This window comes from Mobula hypostoma, chromosome 8 (genome assembly GCF_963921235.1).
Source record: "Mobula hypostoma chromosome 8, sMobHyp1.1, whole genome shotgun sequence".
In the NCBI taxonomy this organism is placed as follows: Eukaryota; Metazoa; Chordata; class Chondrichthyes; order Myliobatiformes; family Myliobatidae; genus Mobula; species Mobula hypostoma.
Window position 1 is genome coordinate 10,422,909 of NC_086104.1, and position 26,210 is coordinate 10,449,118.

General features: G+C 46.3%; 1 protein-coding gene across 5 annotated transcripts in view; it reads right to left on the reverse strand.

Moving 5' to 3' along the window:
* Nucleotides 1-26,210, reverse strand: part of adgrg6 (adhesion G protein-coupled receptor G6) — a 188,770-nt gene that overhangs the window by 29,490 nt on the left and 133,070 nt on the right. For all 5 annotated transcript variants that reach the window (XM_063055459.1, XM_063055458.1, XM_063055457.1 and 2 more), the window contains 8 exons: nucleotides 23,547-23,690; nucleotides 20,709-20,822; nucleotides 14,661-14,706; nucleotides 12,138-12,238; nucleotides 10,647-10,774; nucleotides 8,485-8,753; nucleotides 6,854-6,956; nucleotides 60-343 (listed from right to left, as the gene is read on the reverse strand). In XM_063055459.1, coding sequence (XP_062911529.1) covers nucleotides 60-343; nucleotides 6,854-6,956; nucleotides 8,485-8,753; nucleotides 10,647-10,774; nucleotides 12,138-12,238; nucleotides 14,661-14,706; nucleotides 20,709-20,822; nucleotides 23,547-23,690 — 1,189 coding nt within the window. The remainder of the gene's footprint in view (nucleotides 1-59; nucleotides 344-6,853; nucleotides 6,957-8,484; nucleotides 8,754-10,646; nucleotides 10,775-12,137; nucleotides 12,239-14,660; nucleotides 14,707-20,708; nucleotides 20,823-23,546; nucleotides 23,691-26,210) is intronic.

Consider the following 26,210-nt stretch of genomic DNA (forward strand, 5'->3'; position numbering starts at 1 on the left):
GTTAAATGTATATTTGTTCTACACATCAGGGAATGTAAAAGGGAATTCTTCACAAATACCTTGCAAAGAGTTGAAGATTGCGAAGAGGTACATGAAGATGAGATTCACCGGGCCCCAGGCAAAGAATGCAAAGCCCCACGTCATCCCCAAAAGGAAGGTCAGGCTGGTGACGCTCCGCAGATTACGCAGGATCTCCTCCCTCATGTTCCGGTTGCTCTTCTTCCCGTTCCTTCCACAAATCTGTATCAACACCACGATGAACATGGAGATGTTCATCAGAAAGAGGACCGCAAAGTAGCAGACGCAGGTCACGTAGAAGACGATGGCATTGTCCATCCAGCAGCTGTAAGAGAGGGAGAGATGAGGAGGCTAAAGAAATTTGCATATCCCCGTTGAATCTCACCAGTTTTTAATCAATGCACCAAAGTGTCCTAACCCGATGCATCACGGCAACTGCTCTGCATGTGACTGCAACAAACTGCAAAGAGTTGCAGAACCAGCCTCCCCCTCCTTTGACTCTGTATATTCTTGCTGTCTTGGTGAAGTGGCCAGCATAATCAAAGTCTCCGCCCACCTTGGATATTTTCTCCTCTCCCATCGGGCGGAAGGTACAAAAGCCTGAAAGCTGCCCTCTGCCATTAGGCTCAAGGACAGCTCCTTCCCACTGTTGCATGGATTTCTGGTACAATCAGGTGAATTCAGAATCCGAATCTGAATCGGGTTCGTTATCACTGACATGCGTTGTGAAAATTGTTGCAACAACAGTATAGTGCAATACATAACTATACTCTAAATAACAGTGAGAAATACTGTTCGTTCATTATGTGCCTTATCATATGACATGGGCAATCATGGTCTTTCCATGACCGTGAATGTTCTTGGCAAATTTTTCTACAGAAGTGGTTTGCTGTTTCTTTCTTCTGGGCAGTGTCCTTACAAGACGGGTGACCCCAGACGTTGCCAACACCAACACTCTTCAGAGATTGTCTGCCTGGCGTTAGTGGTCACATAACTAGGACTTGTGATATGCACCAGATGCTCGGACGACCTTCCACCTCCTGCTCCCCTGGCTTCACGTGACCCTGATCGGGGGGGGGGGGTGGGTGGGTGCTAAGCAGGTGCTACACCCTGCCCAAGGTATTTAAATCAAATAGGTAATAAATAACACTACCGATACCGTATTATAAAACGGTATATTAGTTATTGACAGAGGAAATCATCTGTCCTGTTCTTTGATGACTGTTTATGAACAAACTTAACACAGGCATCTAGTGCAGATAATGGACTGCCTTCATACAAGGACCTCAATGGTTGCATCTTCCAAATCTTCATTTTCACTAACAAATTCAACATGAATGCTGGAATTTAGAAGATTGAGGGGGGATCTGATTGAAACGTATAAAATTCTAAAGGGATTGGACAGGCTAGATGCAGGAAGATTGTTCCCGATGTTGGGGAAGTCCAGAACGAGGGGTCACAGTTTGAGGATAAAGGGGAAGCCTTTTAGGACCGAGATTAGGGAAAACTTCTTCACACAGAGAGTGGTGAATCTGTGGAATTCTCCGCCACAGGAAACAGTTGGGGCCAGTTCATTGGCTATATTTAAGAGGGAGTTAGATAAGGCCCTTGTGGCTAAAGGGATCGGGGGTATGGAGGGAAGGCAGGTACAGGGTTCTGAGTTGGATGATCAGCCACAATCGTACTGAATGGTGGTGTAGGCTCGAAGGGCTGAATGGCCTACTCCTGCACCTATTTTCTATGTTTCTATAAATTTGAAGAAGTGAAACCTTCAGAAGTGAAATTTCTGGCATCTCCAAGCCCTGAACGTTTGGAACCACAGTGAGCCAAACAATTTCAAGTTGCCATTCTGCTTATTTCTCTCCAACTATCAGTGACAAAAATCACTGCTTTTTGGACACACACACACACACACACACACACATGAAACTATTTAAAAACTGATCTCTCTAAGCACAGCTGGAAATCTGAGCAACACACACAAAATACTGGAGGAACTCACCAGGCCCAGCAGCACCCACGGAGAAAAGTACAGTCGACGTTTCGGTCTGAAACCCTTCGCCAGGACAGCATACCTAAGCACAGTGTAGTGTCTAGTGGCAGACAACTGCACGCGACTGACGCTGGATAGAAACTGTTCCACAACAGTCTCCTGTCCCAATTAAGTGTCACAGTCGCCCAAATGAACAAAGTGAGTCCTGGCTATCTTCTCAATTTAATTTTTGTTCTTTAAGAGTTGTCCCAAATAAACTGCCGCCCCGATTAACCAATGGCCTAATTAACTGGAATTTATATACTGCATATAAATTGAATAAGTATTGCAAAAAGAAAGCAAATATAGAGAGGTAGTGTCTATTGTCTGATAGTGCATGTCGTCAGGCTCCTGTACATTCACTGTCATGGTGACCCTGTTCTACCTCAGTGTAGTGTTATGATTTGATTTGTATCAACAGTATGCAGGACAAGTGTTGGGTACAGGAATTACTTTAAAAAAGTGCCCACAGAGTGTTAAGATGAAGGCTTGAGTAACCCTGTGTGAATCCAGTAATTAACATAAAACTATGTTTAGCTGAGGGGCGTATGGGGCGTATGGGGTGTCCGGGGAGGGGCAGCACCTCTGGTGAAGGGGCTTGCCGTGTCCATTCCGGGGAAGCTCAGTCACCTTTGGTTCCCACCGGACTGTCTCGGCTCTCACCTGTGGCTCCGAGCTGCTGTTCACATGGGACAGCAGCCGCACCCCAGTACACCGCTTTGACAGGCAGGCTAAACCAGTGAGGATAGCCAGCGGGCCTCATGCCCCAGTGAGTTGGAGACATGCCTGTACCAGCAAGTGAAGTCAATCCAGCGGACTGGGCGGATGAGATCTACAGTGAGATCCAACGGCAAGAAGGCAGCGCTGCAAAACTCCGGGGTGAGCAAAGCGCGTGGCAAGGCACGGAAGACGTCATGGTCGTCATGGTCGTCCACTGCAGCCAAGGAACTCCCCAGACTGTGGCTTGTTCGTACCACAGGGCCCAGATTTCTGAGGTCGAGGGAGAGAAACTGCCCTTCTCTCTCTCTCGCTCTTCTCCACTTTAAAAACTCTCCCACACAGGTCTCCAGTCGTTGTCGGACATAACGGGCAACCGCCACCATGTTCAGCTGAACTGTGTCCACAGTCCACAATAATGAAAGCAATACCTTGCAAACAAGTATACAATGCGGGGCTTTAGGATAATCTGGGTGGCAGAATCACTTGGCTCCGACACTCAGTGTGGTGATTTATGCAGTGTGCGATTTAACCCTTGCACCTCCTGCACATATTGCAGAGGCAACAGCCGGTTGTAATTCATCCGCTCCACCGGCTGTTCCCAGCAGAAATCCGAGCTCCCAGTCGCTTCTCCTTCCAACTAACAGCACCAACGCCTATTCCCGCATCTGTCACCAACCGAAACAGGGAGTTGTGGGTGTTAGTCGAGGGGAGATGTGTGGGTGTGGGGGGGGGGGTGTTGGTTTGTAGATGATGCAGCAAGGCAGGGGTTAACATAATAACCAGGCATTAGATTGCAGATAGAGTGCAGACAGCCCATGGAAGGAATATCTTTGAAGAGCGTAGCTTCCCTTTGCACAGCAGGGGCGAGAGCCATTTGGCATGCAGAGATGCATGGGACAGCGGCCACAGCCAAGTAGTTCAGATGGATGTAACGGAGGGACGCGGGGCACACACACCAATTGGGGACAATTACTCGACTAACTTCAAAGTATCATCGATCATTGGCTTGAGTTTTCATTGATGTTTAATACCCGTTTGAAGATACAGTACTGTGCAAAAGTCTTAGCTACACACATACAGTATATACAGCTAGGGTGCTTAAGTCTTTTGCACAGTACATAGTAATTTTATGTATTGCACTGTACTGCAGCAAAATAAATCAAATTTCATGACATCTGTGCTTGATGATAAACCTGATTCTGACATGGATCTCTAATGTGGACTGAGAGTTGGAAGGGGACAGGGGGAGGGGAATCATGGTTGGGAAAATGGAAGGAAGAGGAGGGGAGTGAGCGTGAAGAATGAGAGAGACATTCTGTAATGATCAATACACCAATTGTTTGGAATCAAGTGACCTTGACTGTTGTCTCAGGGCTGGGTGTGCTTGCACCAGCACCTCCCAACAACCTCGCCCCCCCCCCTCCCCGTCCCATCCCTGGCACTCCTCTGCAACCTGTCCCACACCCCTCCCGCGGTGCTGCACCATTCCCATTCTCGATATCCTTTACTCCCGCCAGATATACAAACTCTCTCTCCACTCCACACTGGCAAATACAGTACTGTGCAAAAGTCTTTGGCACGCTAGCTCTCTACAGTATATGCACCTAAGACTACTGTACACAGTTTATTAAATGGTCAACAACCATAACTGGTATTCAATTCCGTATAAAACGGACATTTCTCTGTTCAGACTACAGATCAGTGTGTGACAGGGACCATGCAGTTCTCCTTGTGCACAAGTAAATAAAATGTGTCTGAGGAACAAGTATGAGCTTTCAGATTCCAACGATAACAGGTGATAGACGTGTAAACCTGCTGCCTGGATTATAGCGTGTGATTTGATCAGAGAAGTTGAAAAGTCTGGGTTGTCTTCTCTGGAGTGTTGGAGACTGAAGGGAGACCTGATAGAAGTTCATGAAATTATGAGAGTCAAAGTTCAAAGTTCAAAACAACTCGAAGTACATTTTATTATCAAAGAATGTCACCATATACTACCTTGGGATTCATTTTCTTGCAGGCATTCACAGTGAACAAGGAACTACAACAGAATCAATGAAAAACTACACACAAGCAACAACATTGGACAGTCCTTTTGTCAGGGTGGAAATGTCAAATAGGAGGAGACATCAATTTTGGGTACAGGTCCAGGTATCTGATGTGAGTTACAACCCAAACATTAAAATTCACCATCCCAGACATGCCCTCTTCATGTTACTACCATCAAGGAGGGGTTACAGGAACCCAAAGACCCCCACTCGACATTTGAAGAACAGCTTCTTTCCCTCACCATCAGATTTATGAATGGCCCATGAACCCACAAAAACTACCTCACTATTCGTCTTGTACATTATTCATTTATTTTTGTGACTTTATTTAGAGACACAACACGGTAACAGACCTTTCTAGTCCCAACGAGCCTGTACCGCACAATTACGCCATTCTAACCAATTAACCTGTCTTTGGAATGGGGGAACAGGAGTACCCAGAGGAAATCCACATGTTCAAGGGGAAGACGTGCATCCTCCTTACAGACAGGGGCAGGAATTGAACCCAGGTTGGTGGCTCATAGTAGCATTACACTAACCACTAGGTTACTGTGCTGCCCTCTAGTGTATAGTAGTAGCATTACACTAACCACTAGGTTACTGTGCTGCCCTCTAGTGTATAGTAGTAGCATTACACTAATCACTAGGTGACTGCTGCCTCCTAGTGTATAGTAATAGCATTACACTAACCACTAGGTTACTGCGCTGCACTCTAGTGTATAGTAGTAGCATTACACTAATCACTAGGTGACTGTGCTGCCCCCTAGGGTATAGTAAAAGCATTTCACTAACCACTACCTGATGAAGGGTCTCGGCCTGAAACGTCGACCGTACCTCTTCCTAGAGATGCTGCCTGGCCTGCTGCGTTCACCAGCAACTTTGATGTGTGTGTTGAGGTGACTGTGCTGCCCCCTAGTGTATAGTAAAAGCATTACACTAACCACTAGGTTACTGTGCTGCCCCCTAGTGTATAGTAATAGCATTACACTAACCACTAGGGTGACTGTGCTGCCCCCTAGTGTATAGTAAAAGCATTACACTAACCACTAGGTTACTGTGCTGCCCCCTAGTGTATAGTAATAGCATTACACTAATCACTAGGTGACTGTGCTGCCCCCTAGTGTATAGTAATAGCATTACACTAACCACTAGGGTGACTGTGCTGCCCCCTAGTGTATAGTAGTAGCATTACACTAACCACTAGGGTGACTGTGCTGCCCCCTAGTGTATAGTAATAGCATTACACTAACCACTAGGTTACTGTGCTGCCATCTAGTGTATAGTAATAGCATTACACTAACCACTGGGGTGACTGTGCTGCCCCCTAGTGTATAGTAAAAGCATTACACTAACCACCAGGTTACTAGTCATTGTCATAGTCATAGTCATACTTTATTGATCCCGGGGGAAATTGGTTTTTGTTACAGTTGCACCATAAATAATTAAATAGTAATAGAACCATAAATAGTTAAATAGTAATATGTAAATTATGCCAGTAAATTATGAAATAAGTCCAGGACCAGCCTATTGGCTCAGGGTGTCTGACCCTCCAAGGGAGGAGTTGTGAAGTTTGATGGCCACAGGCAGGAATGACTTCCTATGACGCTCTGTGTTGCATCTCGGTGGAATGAGTCTCTGGCTGAATGTACACCTGTGCCCACCCAGTACATTATGTAGTGGATGGGAGACATTGACCAAGATGGCATGCAACTTAGACAGCATCCTCTTTTCAGACACGAGTCCAGTTCCATCCCCACAACATCACTGGCCTTACGAATGAGTTTGTTGATTCTGTTGGTGTCTGCTGCCCTCAGCCTGCTGCCCGAGCACACAACTGTCCCCTAGTGTATAGTAATTTTTAAGTCTTTCACTGTAGAGTAAATTTCACCTCAGATGTGATAACAAGCCTGCTTCCGATGCTGCCTGACCCAGTACATTCTCCCAGCAGTGGTGTGTTATTCCCCCTGCCCCCATTGGATGCACCAGCCTCCCCACACACCACCGAAGCAAATAAAGCCAACGGCGAGGAGAGACTCACAACTCTGAGGCGCCACTGCCTTCGACATCCTTGCCGTACAGCAACATGCTGTAGAAGCTCCTTTTGATTGCCAGGACAATGACCACAACCAGTGCCGGCAGTCCTGCAAACACACAATGTGCAGGACATATGGAATCCCTGGGCAACACCACGATGTTTATGAGACATAGGTGTAGAATGAATAACAGCAGATAGAACATAGAACAGTCCCTTTGGCACACTACATTGTACTAACCTTTTAACGTACATTAAGATCAATCTAACCCTTCCCTCCCACAGTTTTGTTTCATCTATCTGCTTACCTATGAGAAGGTTCCTCTCTTACACTGATTTAGGTGTTGTTTATTATTCCCAGGATATCAGTGTGATGGTTTATCATGGTGAATGACGGTTTGTGATGGCGTGTGATGGTTTATCATGGTGAATGACGGTTTGTGATGGCGTGTGATGGTTTATCATGGTGAATGACGGTTTGTGATGGCGTGTGATGGTTTATCATGGTGAATGACGGTTTGTGATGGCGTGTGATGGTTTATCATGGTGAATGACGGTTTGTGATGGCGTGTGATGGTTTATCATGGTGAATGACGGTTTGTGATGGCGTGTGACGTTGTCATGTTGTCATTGTGTGTGACGGTTTATCATGGTGTGTGACAGTTTGTGATGTTGTGTGACAGATTGTGATGGTGTGTGATGGTTTGTCTTTGTGTGTGTATTGTGTCATTTTCTGTGTGTAATGGTGTGATGCTGTATGAAGGTGTGATGGCTCCCAATGGTGTGTTGGTGTGACTGTTTCTTATGGTGTGATGGCATATGAAGATGTGATAGTTTGTGATGGTGTGACAATTTACGAAGTATGGGTAGAACAAAGAAAGAAGCAAACATGGATCAAAGGAACAGGTGAAACAAAAGAGACTGGCAAAACAGAACAAATTCTTCATCGGTCAAGGCATGAAGGGATACGAGGAGAAAGCAGGAGACTGGGGCTGAGAGGAAAATTGGATCAGCCATGATGAAATGTTGGAGCAGATTCAATGAGGCAAATGGCCTAATTCTGCTTTATATCTTATGGTCTCAACTACAGATGGAATAATGAAATAGGGGAACAGGTGAAACAGGTGAACCACGGGAAGAGGGAATCAAAGGAACAGGTGAAATGAGGGAAGAGGGAAATGAGGGAGGAGGGAAACAAGGGACCAGGAAAACAGAATAGGGAGATAAGAGAAAAGGGAAATGAGGAAAGGGAAAAATAAGGGAAGTGGAAACAAGGGAAGAGGGAAGCAAGGGAATAGGGGAACAAGGGGACAGGGAAATAAGGAACGGGGAATCAAGGGGACAGATGAAGCAGACTGAAGAAAGAAACAGACAAAGCAGAGGAAAGTTGAGTAGAAAGAGGTGAAGCAAAGGACGAGGTGAGACAGGGGAACTTCTCAAAGAACTGCTGAGCTTCGCAAGTGTGGTGAGGAGACAGCACAGCAGATAGTTTCCCTTTCACTTCACAGTTTCCTTCCTGTCCGTCTGGTACAGCAGAATAAAAGGAACACCCAGAACAACGAAACAAGGTGGGACAAAATGAGCACCAATGAAGCGGGAGGAACAGGGAACTCAACGAGAGAGATGGCCTGACTTACCCCACCCAATGATGCAGAACTTGAGCATGTACTTCCTGATGTAGGTGTTGAAGACTTTGACCAGGGCGATGTACATGTGGACGGCCTCCAGGCCCATCCAGGTGAAGGAGGCCAGCAGGAAGAAGTGGAGCAATGCGGCCACAGCGATGCACAGCCCAGTAATGTCGAACGAGGCCAGCCAGCCGTTGATCAAGAAGGTGAAGTTCAGAAAGAAGAGCGAGGCACTGAGATTCATCAGGATCTTCGAGGGATAGTCGCGACGCAGTTTCCTGAAGGAGAATACACCTGTTACTCCAGACGCTTCAAAGATAACATCAAAATCAACCTGAAGGAATTCAACATTATATCTAAAAACTGAGAAGAGATTGCGTTCAATGGGGCACCACAGGGGTGTAGCAATTAGCGTGACGTTATTACAGCTCAGAGTGTCAGAGTTCAGAGTTCAATTCCAGCACTGTCTGTAATGAGTTTGTGTGTTCCCCATGTGACTGTGTGTGTTTCCTCCCGCAGTCCAAAGGTGTACTGATTAGCAGGTTAATTGGTCATTGTAAATTGTCCTGTGATAAGGCTAGTGATAAATAGATGGGTTGCTGGGCTGTGCGGCTTGCTAGGCCAGAAGGGTCTGTTCTGCACTTAATAAATAAACAAATAAATAGAACAACAGCACAAGTTCCTAAGTGGCCTGGCCTGTAACCTGATGGTGCATGGAATGTTGTCCTGGAGCCATGTTTCTGTAAGATATGGCACACAGCAGTACCTCATCTTGCATCAAGTAAATAAATAAATAAATATACCATGCTGAAATCTGTTCAAGTTACGTATAAGAACATAAGAAATAGGAGCAGGAGTCAGCCATCTGGCCCGACGAGCCTGCCCCACCATTCAATAAGATCGTTGCTGATCTGGCCAAGGACTCATCTCCACCTACCTGCCTTTTCCCCATAATCCTTAATTCCCTTACTATGCAAAAACCTATCTAACTGTATCTTAAATATATTTAGTAAGGAAGCGTCAACATCTTCCCTGGGCAGAGAATTCCACAGATTCACCACTCTCTGGGAAAAACAGTTTCTCCTCATCTCCGTCCTAAATCTTTTCCCCCGAATCTTGAGGCAATGTCCCCTAGTTCTAGTCTCACCTACCAATGGAAACAACTTTCCTACTTCTATCTTATCTACCCCTTTCAAAATTTTGTATGTTTCTATAAGATCCCCTCTCATTCTTCTGAACTCCAGAGAGTATAGACCCAGGCGACTCAATCTCTCCTCATAGGTTAACCCCTTCATCCCTGGATTCAACCTAGTGAACCTCCTCTGCACTGCCTCCAAAGACAATATATCCTTCCTCAAGTATGGAGACCAGAACTGCACACAGTACTCCAGGTGCAGCCTCATCAGTACCCTGTATAGTTGCAGCATGACCTCCCTGCTCTTGAATTCAATCCCTCCAGCAACGAAGGCCAACATTCTGTTGGAGCTGTGCAGCATGAGAATGATCTGTACTATACCACAGAGAATTAAGTGAGGGGTCCTTGGACCCCAGGTTGGAAGTCTCTGCTCTAGAGCCATCAATAGAAACCCTTTAGGAGAACATCATACTCGACTCCAGTGATCACATTACAATTACTACCAATAACTCCCTTCTGCCAGACCTTCTGTTAACTAATGTTTCATCTCGATATAAACACAGAAGATTCTCTTCGGGGGTGGCAAACCTTTTTAAACAGCAAGTGCCCAGGTTGACAATAATATTCTAATAAATTCTAAAAGACCATAAGATATAGGAGCAGAATTAGGCCATTCCCATTGTGTTTTTTTGTGTTAATATTACAGCTTTATGGTTAAGCCATATCTGATGTATTGCATTCAGATCTGGTCACCCCATTACAGGAAGGATGTGAGGCTTTGCAGAGGATTCGGAAGAGATTTGGCAGGATGTTGCCTGGATTAGAGAGCAGCGGGTCGAGCAGTATCTGTGGGGATGAGGGAGAAAAAGGAATTGTTGACGTTTCAGGTTAAAACCCCCCACCAGGACCCCAAAACACCAACAATTCCTCCCCCAACAGACGCTGCTCTACCCACTGAGTTCTCTCAGCAGGTTGTTTGTAGATGCAGATCCCGGTGCCCGTCACCTCTGCCGCCTACACCACCTCCATTACTCACTCAAAGGCCACGTATGTAAGGAGTGTGGTCGCTGAGAAGATAGCAGAGATCCCACATCCGATGTGAGTGATGAAGGTCAGGATCTTGCTGTTAGTCGGATCGATCTGTTGGGCTGTTCCTGAGATGTCCTGTAAGTGGAGAAAACCCGTGATAAATGCAGTTCGGTACCGGGGCAGCACGGTGGCATAGCAGTTGGCACAACGCTTCACAGTGCCAATGATCGGGGTACAATTCCCGCCATGCCTGTGACCGCATAGAGTTCCTCTGGGTACTACGATTTCCTCCAGGTACGACGGTTTCCTTCCACAGTTCAAAGACGCACTAACAGTTTGTGTCAGTAAGTTGTAGGGACAATGTGTTGTCACCAGAGGCACGGTGACTCTTACAAGCTGCTGCAGGCATATGCTCGGACGGTGTTGCTCATTAATGTAAAATATGCACTGCACTGTACACATGATAAATAAAGGTAATCTCTTCATTTTTAGAACATCACACTGTCATTAATCCTATACTGTACCCAATTATTGGAATTGGTAAATTGGTTGAGTATCATTGCATGTACCAAGGTACAGTGAAAAACTTTGCAAGCCATCTGACTGAACAGGCCGTTTGATTACAACAGAACGTTGAAGGAAAACAATAGCAGAGTGCAGAATAAAGTGTTACAGTTACAGAGAAAGTGCAGCACAGGTAGACAGTAAGGTACAAGGTCACAGGTGTGAGGCCAAGGGTCTTTTTTTCTTTATCACCCTAGGGGACTATTCAATAGTCTTATAACAGCAGGATCGAAGCAGTCCTTGAGCCTGGTGGTATGAAATTTCAGTATGCTGAGTTTGTGTAGAATATTCATCATGATGTGGGTTACTAGAGGGCTGCTGGACTCTGATGTTTCAACCAAAGGTTCTTTCGGAAGTCAGGAAAGAGGCACAGAACTTGTTGCTTCACGGTGGTTTTATGATGTGTTGATAGAAGAAAGGAAAATTGAAACGGACAGTATCGGAAGAAGAAGCTGGTAGCTGAAGATTTAGTGAGTTGTGGGCATGCTATGTTGATATCACGTTTGGCAGCATTGCAGGCTGCCCCCAGCACATCCTCGGACTCTGTTGGTTTGTTGATGCAGAAGATGTACTTCACTGTATATCTCAATGTTTCGATGTACATGTGACAAATAAAGCTGATTTTTAATCTTTATCTAATCTTTAACCTTTTCACATTTTGGGCCGAGGCTCTTCATCAGGACTGGAAAGGAAGGGGGCAGAAGCCAAAATAAAAAGGTGGGGGCGGGGGATGAGCACATGTTGGCAGGTAGTAGGTGAGACCAGGTGAGAGGTGAAAGGAGAGTAGGTAGGGGAGCAGGGATAATGAGAGAAGCTGGGAGCTTCTTAGGCTATTTGCCCCATTCTGACTATGCTAGCCCATTAATCTGCTCTTACAGACAACGCCCAAGCATCCGACATTTCCCCCACCCTGAGTAAAAAAAAGGGTTCTTACCAGCAAGATTCCAAAGTGGGTCAGATGGTTGCACAGGCAGATGGTTTCGTTGACCCTTGGATCAGTCGTACACCCTTCGGTGCTCCACCCACCGCTCTCATCTGCAAAGGAAGCGTTGTAGAGCGATGAATCAGCACTGAACCCCTGCTCGACTTAACAGGTTGGGCACAGAGAGCTGTTTCCCTCAGCTAACATGTCTAGGGTTACTGTCACAGATAAAGGATAGGACTACAAGACCACGAGATAAAGGAGCAGAATTAGGCCATTTGGCCCATTGACTCTGTTCCACCACTCCATCATGTTTGATCTTATATTCTTTCAACCTCATTCTCCCACCTTCTCCCCGTTACCAATCAACAATCTATTAACCTTAGTCTGAAGTATACTCGGTGATTTGGCCTCCACTGCCTGCTGTGGCAACGGATTCCACAGATTCGCCACCTGGTGGCTGATATATTTCTTCCTCATCTCAGTTTTGGCTGGACATCCCTTTACCCTGAGGCTGTGCTCTCAGATCTTAGACCCTCCTACTGATGGGCACATCCTCTCCTTGTCTACTCTATCCAGGCCTTCAGTATCTTGTAGGTTTCAATGAGATCCCTCCATCGTCCTTCAGAACTCCATTGAGTGTGGCCAGAGACATTAAACGCTCCTCATTTGCTAAGCTTTTCACTCCTGGGATCAACCTTGTGAACCCCCTCTGGACCTCCTCCAGGGCCAGCACATTGCTCCTTAAAAATGAGGCTCAAAGCTGCTCTGGCTGCAGAGATTCCAAATGGGACTGAGGCGAGGAGAAATTCCTTCACTCAGAGGAAGAGAGCCTCTAAAAGTCCAGCCCTCCGTCCCTGTCATGAGGGGTGGAAATGGGTAAGGCTGGCCAACAGGGCTCTGGTGAAGCTGGAGAAGACTATCCCCTGGACAGTGGATGCAATGGATTGCAGAAGCATCAATGAACTCCAACCATACCATCGACATCGATGGAGCTGGCAGGGCATCGACAGATACGGCAGGTCATCGATGGATATGGCAGGCCATCGATGGATATGGCAGGTCATCGATGGAGCTGGCAGGTCATCCATGGATATGGCAGGTCATCGATGGAGCTGGCAGGTCATCGATGGATATGGCAGGTCATCGATGGATATGGCAGGTCATCGATGGCCTATGCTCCACTGGGAGCTAGGGGCCCAAGAAAACGTAAGTAAGAGGACGTATACTCGAAGACTGTTCTATCCCTGGGGGACAGCAGCAATTAATGTATTGAAGAAGTACTGTAGGTGGGCAGATTTCCACACAGAAAAGGTGTTAAGATGCAGAGATGGGATGGTAGTATTGTGGTTAGTGTAACGCTTTACGGCGCCAGGGATCCAGACTCAACTCCCTCCGCTGCGCTTTAGGAGTTTGCACGTTCCCTCCGTGACCACGGGGGTTCCCTCCGGGTGCTCCAGTTTCCTCCCACCTTCCAAAGGCATACAGGTTAGGGTTAGTACGTTGTGGGCGTGCTATGTTAGTGCCTGAAGTGTGAGGATGTCTGCGGGCTGCCCCAGCACAACCCTCAGATCAACGCGAACAGTGCACTTCACTGTATGTCTGGATGTTTCGATGTACTTGTGACAAATAAATCTAACCTTTAAAAAGGTTTCAAGGACGAACCCAATCATCCTTCTGAAGAGGCCCAGAGACATTAAGACCACAAGAGATAGGAGCAGAATTAGGCCATTTGGCTCATTGAATCTGCTCTGCCATTTTATCATGGCTGATCCATTCTCTCTCTCAGCTCCAAACTCCTTCCTTCTCCCCCTATTCCTTCATTCCCCAACTAATCAAGAATCTATCAACCTTTGCCCTGAATATAAATGTTGGGATCATCGTTGTGAACCTTCTCTGTATCTTCTCCTGGGCCAGCACACTGCTCCTGAGAAACAAAGCCCACACTTGGTCCTCCGGCTGCAGAGCGTAATGGGACTGAGGTGAGGAGAAATTCCTTCACTCAGAGGAAGGGAAAACTGTGGAATTCTCTATCCCAGGAGCAGAACATCAATGGATATATTGAAGGAGAGGGTGGATAGATTTTTAGGCACAAAGGATGTTAAGGTGCATGGGGAAAGAGTGGGAGTATGGGATGGAAATGGAGGACCATCTATGATCATATTGTATGGTGGAGCAGCCTTGAAACAACAATGATTAATGCCTGCCATCTACTATCACTCCAGAACTTCTACGGGCACACGCGACCTGACGGTTTGCTGTAGTTTTCATCTATTGTGAGAAGATGCTGCATGCATAACACCAAACAGAAATGGCTGATGTGAGGATGGTCCCTATAATGCCAGTGTAAAATTGCACCGGTATGTTCTGGCGAGGATGAAATTTTACCAACTGTCGCAAAAAGTACAGAATATAACATTACATCTATGATCCTATTGTTTGATTGATGGAACAGTCTCAAAGGGCTGAAGGGCCTCTCCATCACATCCATCAGATGCTCTTCATACATTAGGTTGGCAAATGACAAATACTTACTGTTCAGTGTCAAATCCCAGAAGGCACAGAGCGGCTTAAAACTCCCCTGTTAAAGAGACAAGAAGCAAGCTCTCACTACATTACAACTTAGAATATAACATTCAACTCACATTAACTCGGTACCATCTGTGAACTTCAAGTGTGTTAGCAGCAAGTGAAGTACATATTGCTGGATATGGAAGGCATGACAGATGATTTCAGAAGTAGGAGAGTCTCAGAGGTGGGACATAGTAACAAGATACTAACAGGACCAGAGATCACAGCCTCAGAATAAAAGAGCGTCCCTGTAGAACAGAGATAAGGAGAAATTCCTTCAGCTAGAGACTTGTGAACCTGCGGGACTGTTGTCACGGAGGTCTCTGGAGGTCAAGTACCTGGGATATTTAAGGCAGAGATTGATAGGTTCTTGATTGGGAATGAAGGCGGGAGAATGGTGTTGGCTACATTTCATTAGGAGTTTCAGGAGATTTGGTATGTCACCAAAGACTCCCAGTAAATTTCTACAGATGCACATTGGGGAGCATTCTAACTGGTTGCATCGCTGTCTGGTATGGAGGCTCCAATGCACAGGAACAGAAAAATCTACAGAAGGCTGTAAACTCAGCCAGCTCCACCATGAACTCTAGCCTCCACACCGTTGAGGACATCTACAAAAGCCGATGTCTCATGACGGTGGCATCCATCATTAAGGGCCATCACCTTCCAGGAAATGCCTCTCCTCATTGCTACCACCAGGGGAAGGTACCAGAACCTCAAGACCCACACTGAAGATGCTAGGAACAGCTTCTTTCACTCCACCATCAGATGAAACCATGAAAACTACATCCTTATTTAGTTTTTGCACTATTGATTTATTAATGTAACTTTATTTAGAGATAGAGCACAGTAACAGGGCCATCGTAAATCAGCAAATTTCACGACATACTGAATGTCAGTGATGATAAACCTGATTCTGATTCAGCAGAAGCCAGCATGACGATTCTGAAATTAAGTGTCGCAGCACCATCACCAACCTGCAGAGGGCAGAGGTGAGCTGCGCCTCTTTACCTATGTCTGCAGTGCCACCCACTGGTATTTGCTGGTATTGAATACCAGTTGACCAGTGGAGAAAGCTGGGTGTTCAGTAACGAGACTCGTGAGAGCTGGTTACTGAATAACCAGGTCTGTGATAGCTGGTTTACTCAACAAGCTGCCTGGTGGAGACACAAGGGACTGCGGATGCCAGAATCTGAGCAAAAAGCAAACTGCTGGAGGCACTCAGTGGGTCGAACAGCGCCTGTGAAGGCTGAAACGATGATTCAGGTCCTTATCCAATGTCTTGACCCAAGAGAGTGACCTTCCCTCTGTCTCCACAGATGCTGCCTGACCTGCTGAGTTCTTCCAGTACTTTGTGTTTAAACTGAAGGGGAATGAGAGGTGATTTAATAGAAATGTTTAAGATCACAAGAGGCATAAATCAAGTGGACAGTGTTACGAGAATACACATAAAATTAAGATGTTTGCTGGCCTGGGCTAGCATCAGTGGCATCAATCAGCAGTTGGTCTGCCACCTGCCCTCAGGGGAAGGAGAGATAAGGAACAATGGAGCAGCGTCTGGAGATGTGTAATGAAGGGATGTGGGAGGAAGAGCTGTCTGGAGCGGCTCCCCCCCTTTGAACCCTGAACTGTTTGAAGTGATGGACAGGCGATACCCCAGCAGGGGGATAAAAAGGGACAGGTTCGCTAAGACAGACACACACGCCACCCGAGGTAACGAGACCCTGGAAGCGGTGCGCCTCTCACGAGTGGTGAGAAGTACCGGACAACGCACAGGGTGGAAAGGTACGATCAGCGGGAACCCGGTGTGTGTCCGCCCTTGCCTGGGTGCCGGGTTCACTGCAGAGGATCGACCGCATCTGGAGGAGGGGTCACAGTCGGTGACCTCAGGTGACATCACCAAAGACCCGCCCAAAAGTTGCTCGTGAGCCATCCCGCTGGTCTGTGAGTGAAGCTGTGCTGAATGATGAGTTGTTCTCTCTGTCTCTCTTCCCCCACCTTGTCCATCGCCATGGCAACGATTACTGCGAACTGAACTTCGAGTCATTTTGAAATTGGTCATTTACCCCTAGACAACGATAGAGCTTGATTGATGCTGTTATCTTAATTCTGTGCACATGTGTGGTTATCATTGTTGAATTGTTGCATTTATTATCCTTTCGATTACTGTGTTGCTTGTTTCTTTAATAAAACTTTCTTAGTTCTAGTACTCCAGACTCCAACTGAGTGATCCATTTCTGCTGGTTTGGCAACCCAGTTACGGGGTACGTAACAACAGCCAGAGCCTTTAATCAGGGAGGAAATGGCTAATACAAGAGGGCGTAATTTAAAGGTACCGGTGAACGCAGCAGGCCAGGCAGCATCTCTGGGAAGAGGTACAGTCAACGTTTCGGGCTGAGACCCTTCGTCTGCTGCGTTCACCAGCAACTTTGATGTGTGTTGCTTGAGTTTCCAGCATCTGCAGAATTCCTCGTGTTTGCGTTTTTAAATAATTTAAGGGTGATTTGAGGAAAGTATAGAGGCAGATGTCAGAGGGAGTGGTGGGTGCCCAGAATGTCCTGACAAGTCTAGTAGAGGCAGATACATTGGGGGCATTTAAGAAGCTCTTAGATAAGCACATGGCTGATAGAAAAATGAAGGGCTATGTAGCAGGGAAGGGTTAGATCGATATTGAAGTAGGTAAGGGTCAGCGCAACATTATGGAATTCATTGCTACAGACACCCGTGGAGGCCACGGCTTTGGGTATATTTAAAGCAGAGGTTGATAGGTTCTTGATTCGTAAGGGTGTCAGAGGTTATGAGAAGGCAGGAGAATCAGGTTGAGAGGGATAATAATGAGCCATGATGGAATAGGAGAGCCTACTCAATGGGCCGAATGGCCTAATTCTGCTCCTATGTCTTATAGCAAGAGTTCACAAACTTTCTTAAGCCATGGACCTCTACCATTAACTGCGGGGTATTAAAGAGTTTCTTCAGATACGTAAAGTGTAAAAGAGAAGCAAGAGTGGATATTGGACTGCTGGAAATGATGCTGGAGATAGTAGTGGGGACAAGGAAATGGCAGATAAACTGAGTAAGTATTTTGCATCGGTCTTCATCGTGGAAGACACTAGTAGTGTGGTGGAAGTTCTCAGTGTCAGGGATCATGAAATGTGTGGAGTTAACATTACTAGACAGAAGGTTCTTGAGAAACTGAGAGGTCTGAAGGTAGATAAGTCACCTGGACCAGACAGTATACACCCCAGGGTTCTGAAAGAAGAGGCTGAAGACACCGTAGAGGCATTAGTAATAATCTTTCAAGAATCACTAGATTCTGGAATGGTTCCAGAAGACTGTAAAATTACGAATGTCACTCCACTCTTCAGAAGGGGAGAGGGGCAGAAGAAAGGGACTTAGTCTAACCTTAGCGGTTGGGAAGATATTGGAGTCAATTGTTAGGGATGTGGTTTCAGGGTACTTGGAGGCACATGATAAAATAGGCCATTGTCAACATGGTTTCCCCAAGGGAAAACCTTGCCAAAGGAGTCTGTTGGAATTCTTTGAAGAAATAACAAACAGGATAGACAAAGAAGAATTGGTTGATGTTGTGTAATTGGATTTTCAGAAGGCCTTTGACAAGGTGCCACATATGAGGTTGCTTAACAAGCTACAAGCCCACGGTATTACAGGAAAGATTCTGGCATGGATAAAGCAGTGACTGACTGGCAGGAGGCAAAATGTACAAATAAAGGGAGCCCTTTCTGGTTGGCTGCTGGTGACTAGTGGTGTTCCATAGGGGTCTGTGTTGGGACCAATTCTTTTTATGTTATGTGTTAATGATTTGGATGATTGAATTGATGACTTTGTTGCAAAGTTTGCAGACAATACAAAGATAGGTGGAGGGGCAGATAGTTTTGAGGAAGTAGAGGCTACAGAAGGGCTTACACAGATTAGGAAAATGGGCAAAGAAGTGGCAGATGAAATATAGTGTCAGGAAGTGTATAGTCATGCACTTTGGTACAAGAAATGAAACGGTTATTTTTTAAATGAAGAAAAAATAGAAAAATCTGAAGCGCAAAGTGATTTGGGAGTCCTTGTGCAGGATTCCCTAAAGGTTAATTTGCAGTTGAGTCCATGGTGAGGAAGGCAAATGAGATGTTAGCATTCATTTTGATAGTACTAGAATACAATGTAATGTTGAGAGTTCATAAAGCATCAGTGAGCCCTCACTTGGGATATTGTGAGCAGTTTGGCTCCCTTATCTTGGGAGGCATGTGCTGAAACTGGAGAGGTTTCAAAGGAGGTTCACAAAAATAATTCCAGGTTTGAAAAGCTGGAATATGAGGAGCATTTGATAGCTTTGGGCCTGTATTCACTGGAATTCAGAAGATTGAGGGGTGGCCTCATTGAAACCTATTGCATGGTGAAAGGGTAGGATAGAGTGGATGTGGAGAGATGTTTCCTATGGCGGGAGAGTCTAAGACCAGAGGACACAGCCTCAGAATAGAGGGGCGTCCTTTTAGTATGGAGATGAGGAGGAATTTCTTTAGCCAGAGAGTGGTGAATCTGTGGAATTCTTTTCCACAGGCAGTGGTGGTGGTCATGTCTCTATGTATATTTAAGGCAGATGTTGATAGATTCTTGATTGGTCAGGAAATGAAGGGATATGGGGGAAAGGCTGGAAATTGGGGCTGAGAGCGAAATGGATCAGCTTAATTCTGCTCCCATTTACTATGGCCTTATGGGTCTCTGGACCCCAGTTTGGGAGCCATGGGGTCTTATGTCTTATGGAAATTATCTGCCTCTACTACCTAGGTGTGATTCCCTCCGGCAGTATATTGTGCAGAGTGGCTTAGCGATTGGTTGATAAGTATTATTTTGTCTTGTCTACTGCTTTATTCATCATTTTTCTTCCTTTCTCTATTTTATTCTTTATATAACTCTAATAAAGTAATTTCTTATAACCTTTAACATGTGTACAGTCTCTCATTTGTTTGTGGATACATCTTGCTGCCAAATCAGAAAAGAAGAAGGAACGGATTTTAAAAGTATTTTCCGTACAATGAGTCTGTGACTCTGGGCAAAGGATACCAGCAGGTGATGGCAATGAGGAATGATGGTTACAATCAAATCAGCCGTAATCTACTTCAGTTAAGGCCACGGATGTGATGCTGAGGCTTTAGAAGGCATTGCTCAGACCACACTTGGAGTATTATGAGTAGTTTTGGGCCCCTTAGCTAAGAAAAAATGGGCTGGCATTGGAGAGGGCCCAGAGTGGGTTCATGAGAATGATCCTGGGAATGAAAGGGTTAATATATGAGGCCTGTTTGATGACTCTGGGCCTGTACTCGCTGGAGTTTAGAAGAATGAGGGGGATCAATGCACCCCATTGAATATTGAAAGGCCTGGACAGAGTCGAAATTGAAAAGATGTTTCCTATAGTGGGGGAGTCTAGGACCAGAGGGCACAGGCTCACAAAACAGGGACATCTGTTTAGAACGGGGGTGAGGAGGAATTTCCTTAGCAGGTGTGTGGTGAATCTGTGGAATTCGTTGCCACAGATGACTGCGGAGGCCAAGTCATTGGGTATATTTAGAGCGCAGGTTGATAGGTTCTTGATTAGCTTCAGGGTGTCACAGTTTACAGCGAGACAGCAGGAGAATGGGGTTGAGAGGGATAATAAGGCAGCCATGATGGAATGGGAGAGCAGACTCAATGGGCTGAATGGCCTAACCCTACTCCTATGTCTTATGGTCTTATAACGAAGAGGTCTGAGAGGCTGACTGGCTTATGCCTGCTTCTAGTACATATGTTGAAAAGGAATCTGTTCATACACTGATCCAACACTGCTGAAGAAGCCTGGAGTGTGGGAGGGACAGGGGACATGTCCCAGTGTGCAAACTGTGGGGCTCAGTAACAGAAACAAAAGGCAAAGAGAACATTACATTGAAATCAGAAAGACTGGCGCCACTGATACCTAAGGAACGAACAGCGAAGCCCTGTAACGAGCTGACTGCCACAGGCCGGCCGTACCTTAGGGTTCCTGTGCTTGATGCGGATGCTGACGGGTTCGGACAGGTTGCTGATGGTTATGTTCCCCATGCTGCCCGCCACCACGAAGCTTTGCAGGGAGAATTCACGCGGGTCCTGTCAAAGCATAGACATCCCTGTTAAATAGGCAGTGCGACGCAGGCGTCAAAGAAGCGTCGGTTTGGCTCCGGGCTAGAGACTCGTGCGTCCGGTGGGTGGGAAAAACACAAAGGCACTGAGAGATGCAGAGGAATGGAGGCAGACTCGGAAAGAGAGAAAGATGGAAACAGGCTTAGAGAGGGGGCAGAGAAGGAGAGAGGGAAGAGGGGTGAGAGACAGAGTGAAAAAGAGGGAGAGGGGAGAGAGAGAAGGAACGAGAAGGGGAGAGAGAGAAAGAGAAAGAGGGGGAAAAAGAGATAATGAGAGAGATATAGGCGGAGGGAGAGAAAGAGAGAGGAGGAAAGAGGCAGGGAGTGATGAGGGGAGAGAGAGGGGAAAAAAGAGAGAGCAAGAAAGAAGAAAAAGAGAGGGAGAGACAGAGACAGAAAGGGGAAGAGGAGGGAGAGAGGGGAAGGCGACAGAGAAAGAGAGGAGGGAACTAGAGAGAGAGAGAGAGAGAGGAAGGGAGAGAGTGGGAGAGAGGGAGAAAGTGGAAGGAGAGGGGATTATGAGAGAGAGGGTGATAAAAAGGTGAGGGATGAGAAAGAAGGGCAGGGAGGGGGAAGGTAAGGAGAATAGAGGCAGAAAGTGTGAGCGAACTAAGAGAGAAACTGAAAATAGGGAAAGTGGAAAGAGGAATAGAGAGAAGGAATGGGACAGGAAAACTGTTAGAAAGACAGTGAAAAAGAAAGAGAGAGAGTCATAGTCATACTTTATTGATCCCATGGAAATAGGAAAGCCATACTAAAGAGGACGCAAGAGCTTGTACTATCAGATCATCTTTGTCCCTTTTCAAACCTATCTCGATTCATTTCTTTCCCTCACTTTCTGCTTTAACCCACTCTATCACTCTCTCCCTCCTGTGGCACCCAATTGCACTAAGGTAACCAATTGACTTACCAATCAGTACGTCTTTGGAATATGGAAGGACAGTGCAGTACCCTGAGGAAACCCACACAGTCACAGAGAGAACGTACAAATTCATTACAGACGGCTTCGGGAATTGAACCTGGGTCAGTTGTACTGCAATAATGTTACACTAACCGCAAGGCTACTGTGCATCCCTTGAGACAACTGGAGCAAGAGTCTACAAATGGTTACTTTTCCTATTTTTGAGCTTATATTACAAAGGAACACAAGACCCACAACTTCAGCCCCAGCTTCTGTGCTCGTTCCTTTGGGATCAGGTGAACCAAATCTTGGGAGGGTTCCCTACATTGTCGTTACTACACAGCATTTTCAGAACAATCGACTAGGATACATTTCAAAGCAAGTGTTTTTCTTACCCCATCTGCTGCATATTCCCAGTGGGAACATGGAAAGAATGACAGAATGACAGACAGAATGCATGTAGAGAGGATGTTTCCTATAGTGGGGATGTTTCCGAGGACCACAGGGCACAGCCTCAGAGGAGAAAATGTCCATTTAGAACAGAGATGTGAAGGAATTAACTTAGCCAGACTGTGGTGGAATTCATTGCCACGGGTAGCTGTGGAAGCCAAGCTATTGTGTACGGTATACTTAAAGCAGACGCTGATAGGTTCATGATTAGTCAGAGTGTCAAAGGTTATGGACAGAAAGCAGGAGCAATGGGATTGAGAAGGATAACAAAACTCAGCCATGATGGAACAGTAGAGCAGACTCGATGGGCTGGATAGCCTAATTCTGCTCCTATGAATGAGGGCATGGGATTTGGGTAAACGTGCGGCTGATGGACAGCATGGATTCAGTGGGCTAAATGGCCTGTTTTTGTGGTCTCGGACTGGCAGGTGGGCTGCCATGGTGCAAAGGTTGTGCGACTGGGTTAATAGTAGAGAGGAGAATTAATTTCCACACCATCTGACAACCGGGGGTCTGTCCACACTTCTTGCTACCTCAGTAAAGCAAGGAGCATAATCGTAGCCGCACCCCCCCCCCCGCATCGGGCAGAAAATACAAAAGCCCGAAAGCACAATCAACCGGGCTCAAGGAAAGCTGCTATAAGATATTGGACGGCCTCCCAACACAACAAGACGTCCTCTTGACCTCACAATCCACCTTGTTATGATCATGCACTTTACTTTCTGCCTGCTCTGCACTTTGTTACTGTAACACTTTATCCTGCATTCTGTTATCGTTTTCCCTTCAACTACCTCAATGCACCGTAACTGCGGAGAGCTGCGGACACAGCCCAGCACCTCACAGCAACCAGCCTCCCCCTCCATGGAGCCTGTCTACACTTCTCGCTGCCTCAGTGAAACAACCAGCCCAGGCATTCTGTCTTCTCCCCTCTCCCATTGTGCGGGAGCTACAAAACCCTTAAAGCACGTAGACAGCTTCTGCATGACCGCTTGCACCTCGCCCTTCTCGTTATACTAATTGTGCTCTGCTGTGGTGAATTTTGTTTTTCTTGTGAACGCTGCATCTCCGATGCCATTGTACCTGTGCTGACGCTGCAAGTAAGATTTTAATTCCATCTGTTCATACATATATCTGTGCCTATGACAATGAAATTGACTTTGATCTTGGCTCTGGTGCCCACTACGGAGGAGGAAGTCATTCCCAGCTCTATCAAACCCAATCCTAATGAAGAGAAACATCAGTTGGCAGGAGGCGAGAGGATAAAAACTGGTCTGGGGAAGAGTGGGGATGAAACAACCCTTGAAGGTAGCGGATGTAGACGTTCAGATGTCTGATGCTTGCCTGGAACAGTCCTGTCCTACTGAAGAAGGCAAACTGAGCCCTGGACACCATACTGATCTCTTCTGCTGTCAACCGCTCAAAGATGCTGACAGGAAGCTTGATTTCAGCCAGGGCATCGCTCGGTGGTTTCCCGTCTAAAGTAACCTGTGGGCCAGAAAGAGAGAGACATCAATCATATCGTGACTACAGAGCACAGAGGCGATAACTCCAGAATACGCTTAGATCCAACAAACCCATTCATCTTCCAAGCCATTCCCCTCATCAATCAAGACTCACCTGCATTGTTTTATTAAGCAGGGAATTTTACCTTCAGGGTAAAAATTAATCCTTCTGAACTCTGGGTCTGTATTCAACAGAGTTGAAGAGGATGCAGGGGATCTCATTGAAACTTACCAATTACTGAAAGGTCTGTATAGAGTAGACATGGAAAGGATATATCCATCAGTAGGAGACTCTGGGATCCGAGGACATAGGCTCCGAATAAAGGGACTTGAGTTTAGAACAGAGATGAGGAGGAATTTCTACTGCCAGACAGAGATGTATCTGTTGAATTTATTGGCACAGATGGCTGTGGAGGCCAAGTCATTGAGTATATTTAAGGCAGAGCTTGATTCATTCTTGATTGGTAAGAGGATTAAGAGTTCCAGGAAATTACTTCTTCTCTAGCCCTTTACCTTTGCAACTCACTTGGCTTCAGCTATCAACTTCTAGCTATCCTCCTTCTCCTCCCCCCACCATTTTATTCTGGCATTTTCCCCTTTCCTTTCCAGTCCCAAAGAGGGGTTTCGGCCTGAAACAGTGATTGTTTATTAATTTCCATTGATGACGCCTGATCTGCTGAGTTCCTCCAGCATTTTGTGTGTGTTGCTTTGGAACTCCAGCATCTGCAGATCTTCTCCTGTTTACGAGGAAGAAATCAGCCATGGAACAGTCGATGGGCTGAATGGCCTAATTCTACTTCTGTGTCTTTTGGGCTTATGGGAGTATACTCCAGCTGCTGAAGACGTTTCAGCTTGCCAGTACTACCACTGCGTCTCTATTTAAGTAGGGAGATTGATAGGGGAAGATGCTTAGACAGGAGAATCACAATCAGGTTTACTATCACTTGCATATGTTGTGAAATTTGTTGTTTTGCAGCAGCAGTACAGTGCAATACATGATAATAAAAGCTAAATTACTGTAATACACAGGAAATGCCTCAGGAGCTCAGAAGGCCAGGCAGCATCCGTGGAAGAGAGTAAACAGTCAATATTTTGGGCCGAGACCCTTCATCAGGGACTAGAAAGAAAGGGGGAAGATGCTGGAATAAAAAGATAGCGGGAGGGGTAGGAATCTGAAAGAAGAGGATCATAGACAATAGGAGAAAGGGAAGGAGGAGGGGGCCCAGGGAAAGGTGATAAGAGGTAAAAGGCCAGAGAGAGGGAATAGAAGATGAAGGGAGAGAAAGAGGGAAAAAAAATACCAGAAGAAGAAATCAATGTTCATGCCATCATATTGGAGGCTCCCCAGATGGAATACAAGGTGCTGCTCCTTCACCCTGAGGGTGGCCTCATTACTGCACAGGAGGAGGCCATGAACTGACTTGTTGGAACGGGAATGGAAATCGGAATTAAAAAGTCTGGCCACAGCAAAGTTCCACTTTTGGTGGATGGAGTGGAGGTGCACGACCAGCATATATACTTTTTCCTAAAGTCAAATTAAGTAGGTAGTGCAAAAACAGAAATAAGAAGTAGTGAGGAGAAGTGAGCACTTAAAGTGAAACTGCTGATAATGGAGTTTTAAAAATGAAAAAAAATTGAGCGGAGACTCTGAGCAGGTCAGGCACGATGGACGTGTCAAACGACTTTTTGGTGGCCAGTTCACTGGGTGTATTTAAAGCATAGGGTGATAGGTCCTTGATTGGTCAGAGCTTCAACGGTTACAGGGAGAAGGCAGGAGAATGGCATTGAGAGAGAGAGAGACAATAAATCAGCCATGACTGAATGGTGGAGCAGACTTGATGGGCTGAATGGCCTAAACCAGCTCCTGTGAATTATGGTCTTATAAATGCTTTTCCAAAGTCCATGCAGACAACCTCCACTGCCCTACCCTCTTCGATCTCCAAATTAATTCCAGAAAGGGCAATATTTCTGTTGCTGTCCTTGAATTCAGGGTTTGGCCTCGGGTGGCCCTGTGGACGCGATTCCTCGCCAGTGTCACCAACCGAAGCGTCGCGGGAAATCAGAACATCAACGCAACGGGTGCAGCTGTCGGAGGCCTCGACACTCAAGTAATTGTTCTCTCTCTCCCTCTACCTCTCCCTCCCTCTCTCTCTATGGGAGTGGGGGGTGAGAGTCTAGGGTTTCTCAAGTCAGTTGAGCTCGAGTAAACATCACCTTACGCTGTAACATCGAAACAGTGATCTGTTCCTCTCCCCTCTCGCAGCGGAAGGAGTGACACCTCTCTTTTCTTTGTTAGTGGGAGAGCGAGCCTGTGGCACGTCGATCTGCTGGCTGAACGGTGGTTTTTGTTGGTCTGCAGATGATGGTCTCTCTCTGGGGGTTTGCTGTTGCTTGCTTGGTGGGCAGTGGGTGCTGATGCTTCCTGCTGGAACAAGTAGAGGGAGGGGTGGGGGAGGGTTGATGTTTGCTGCTGCTTGTGTGCATGCGGGAGGGAGAAGGGGGT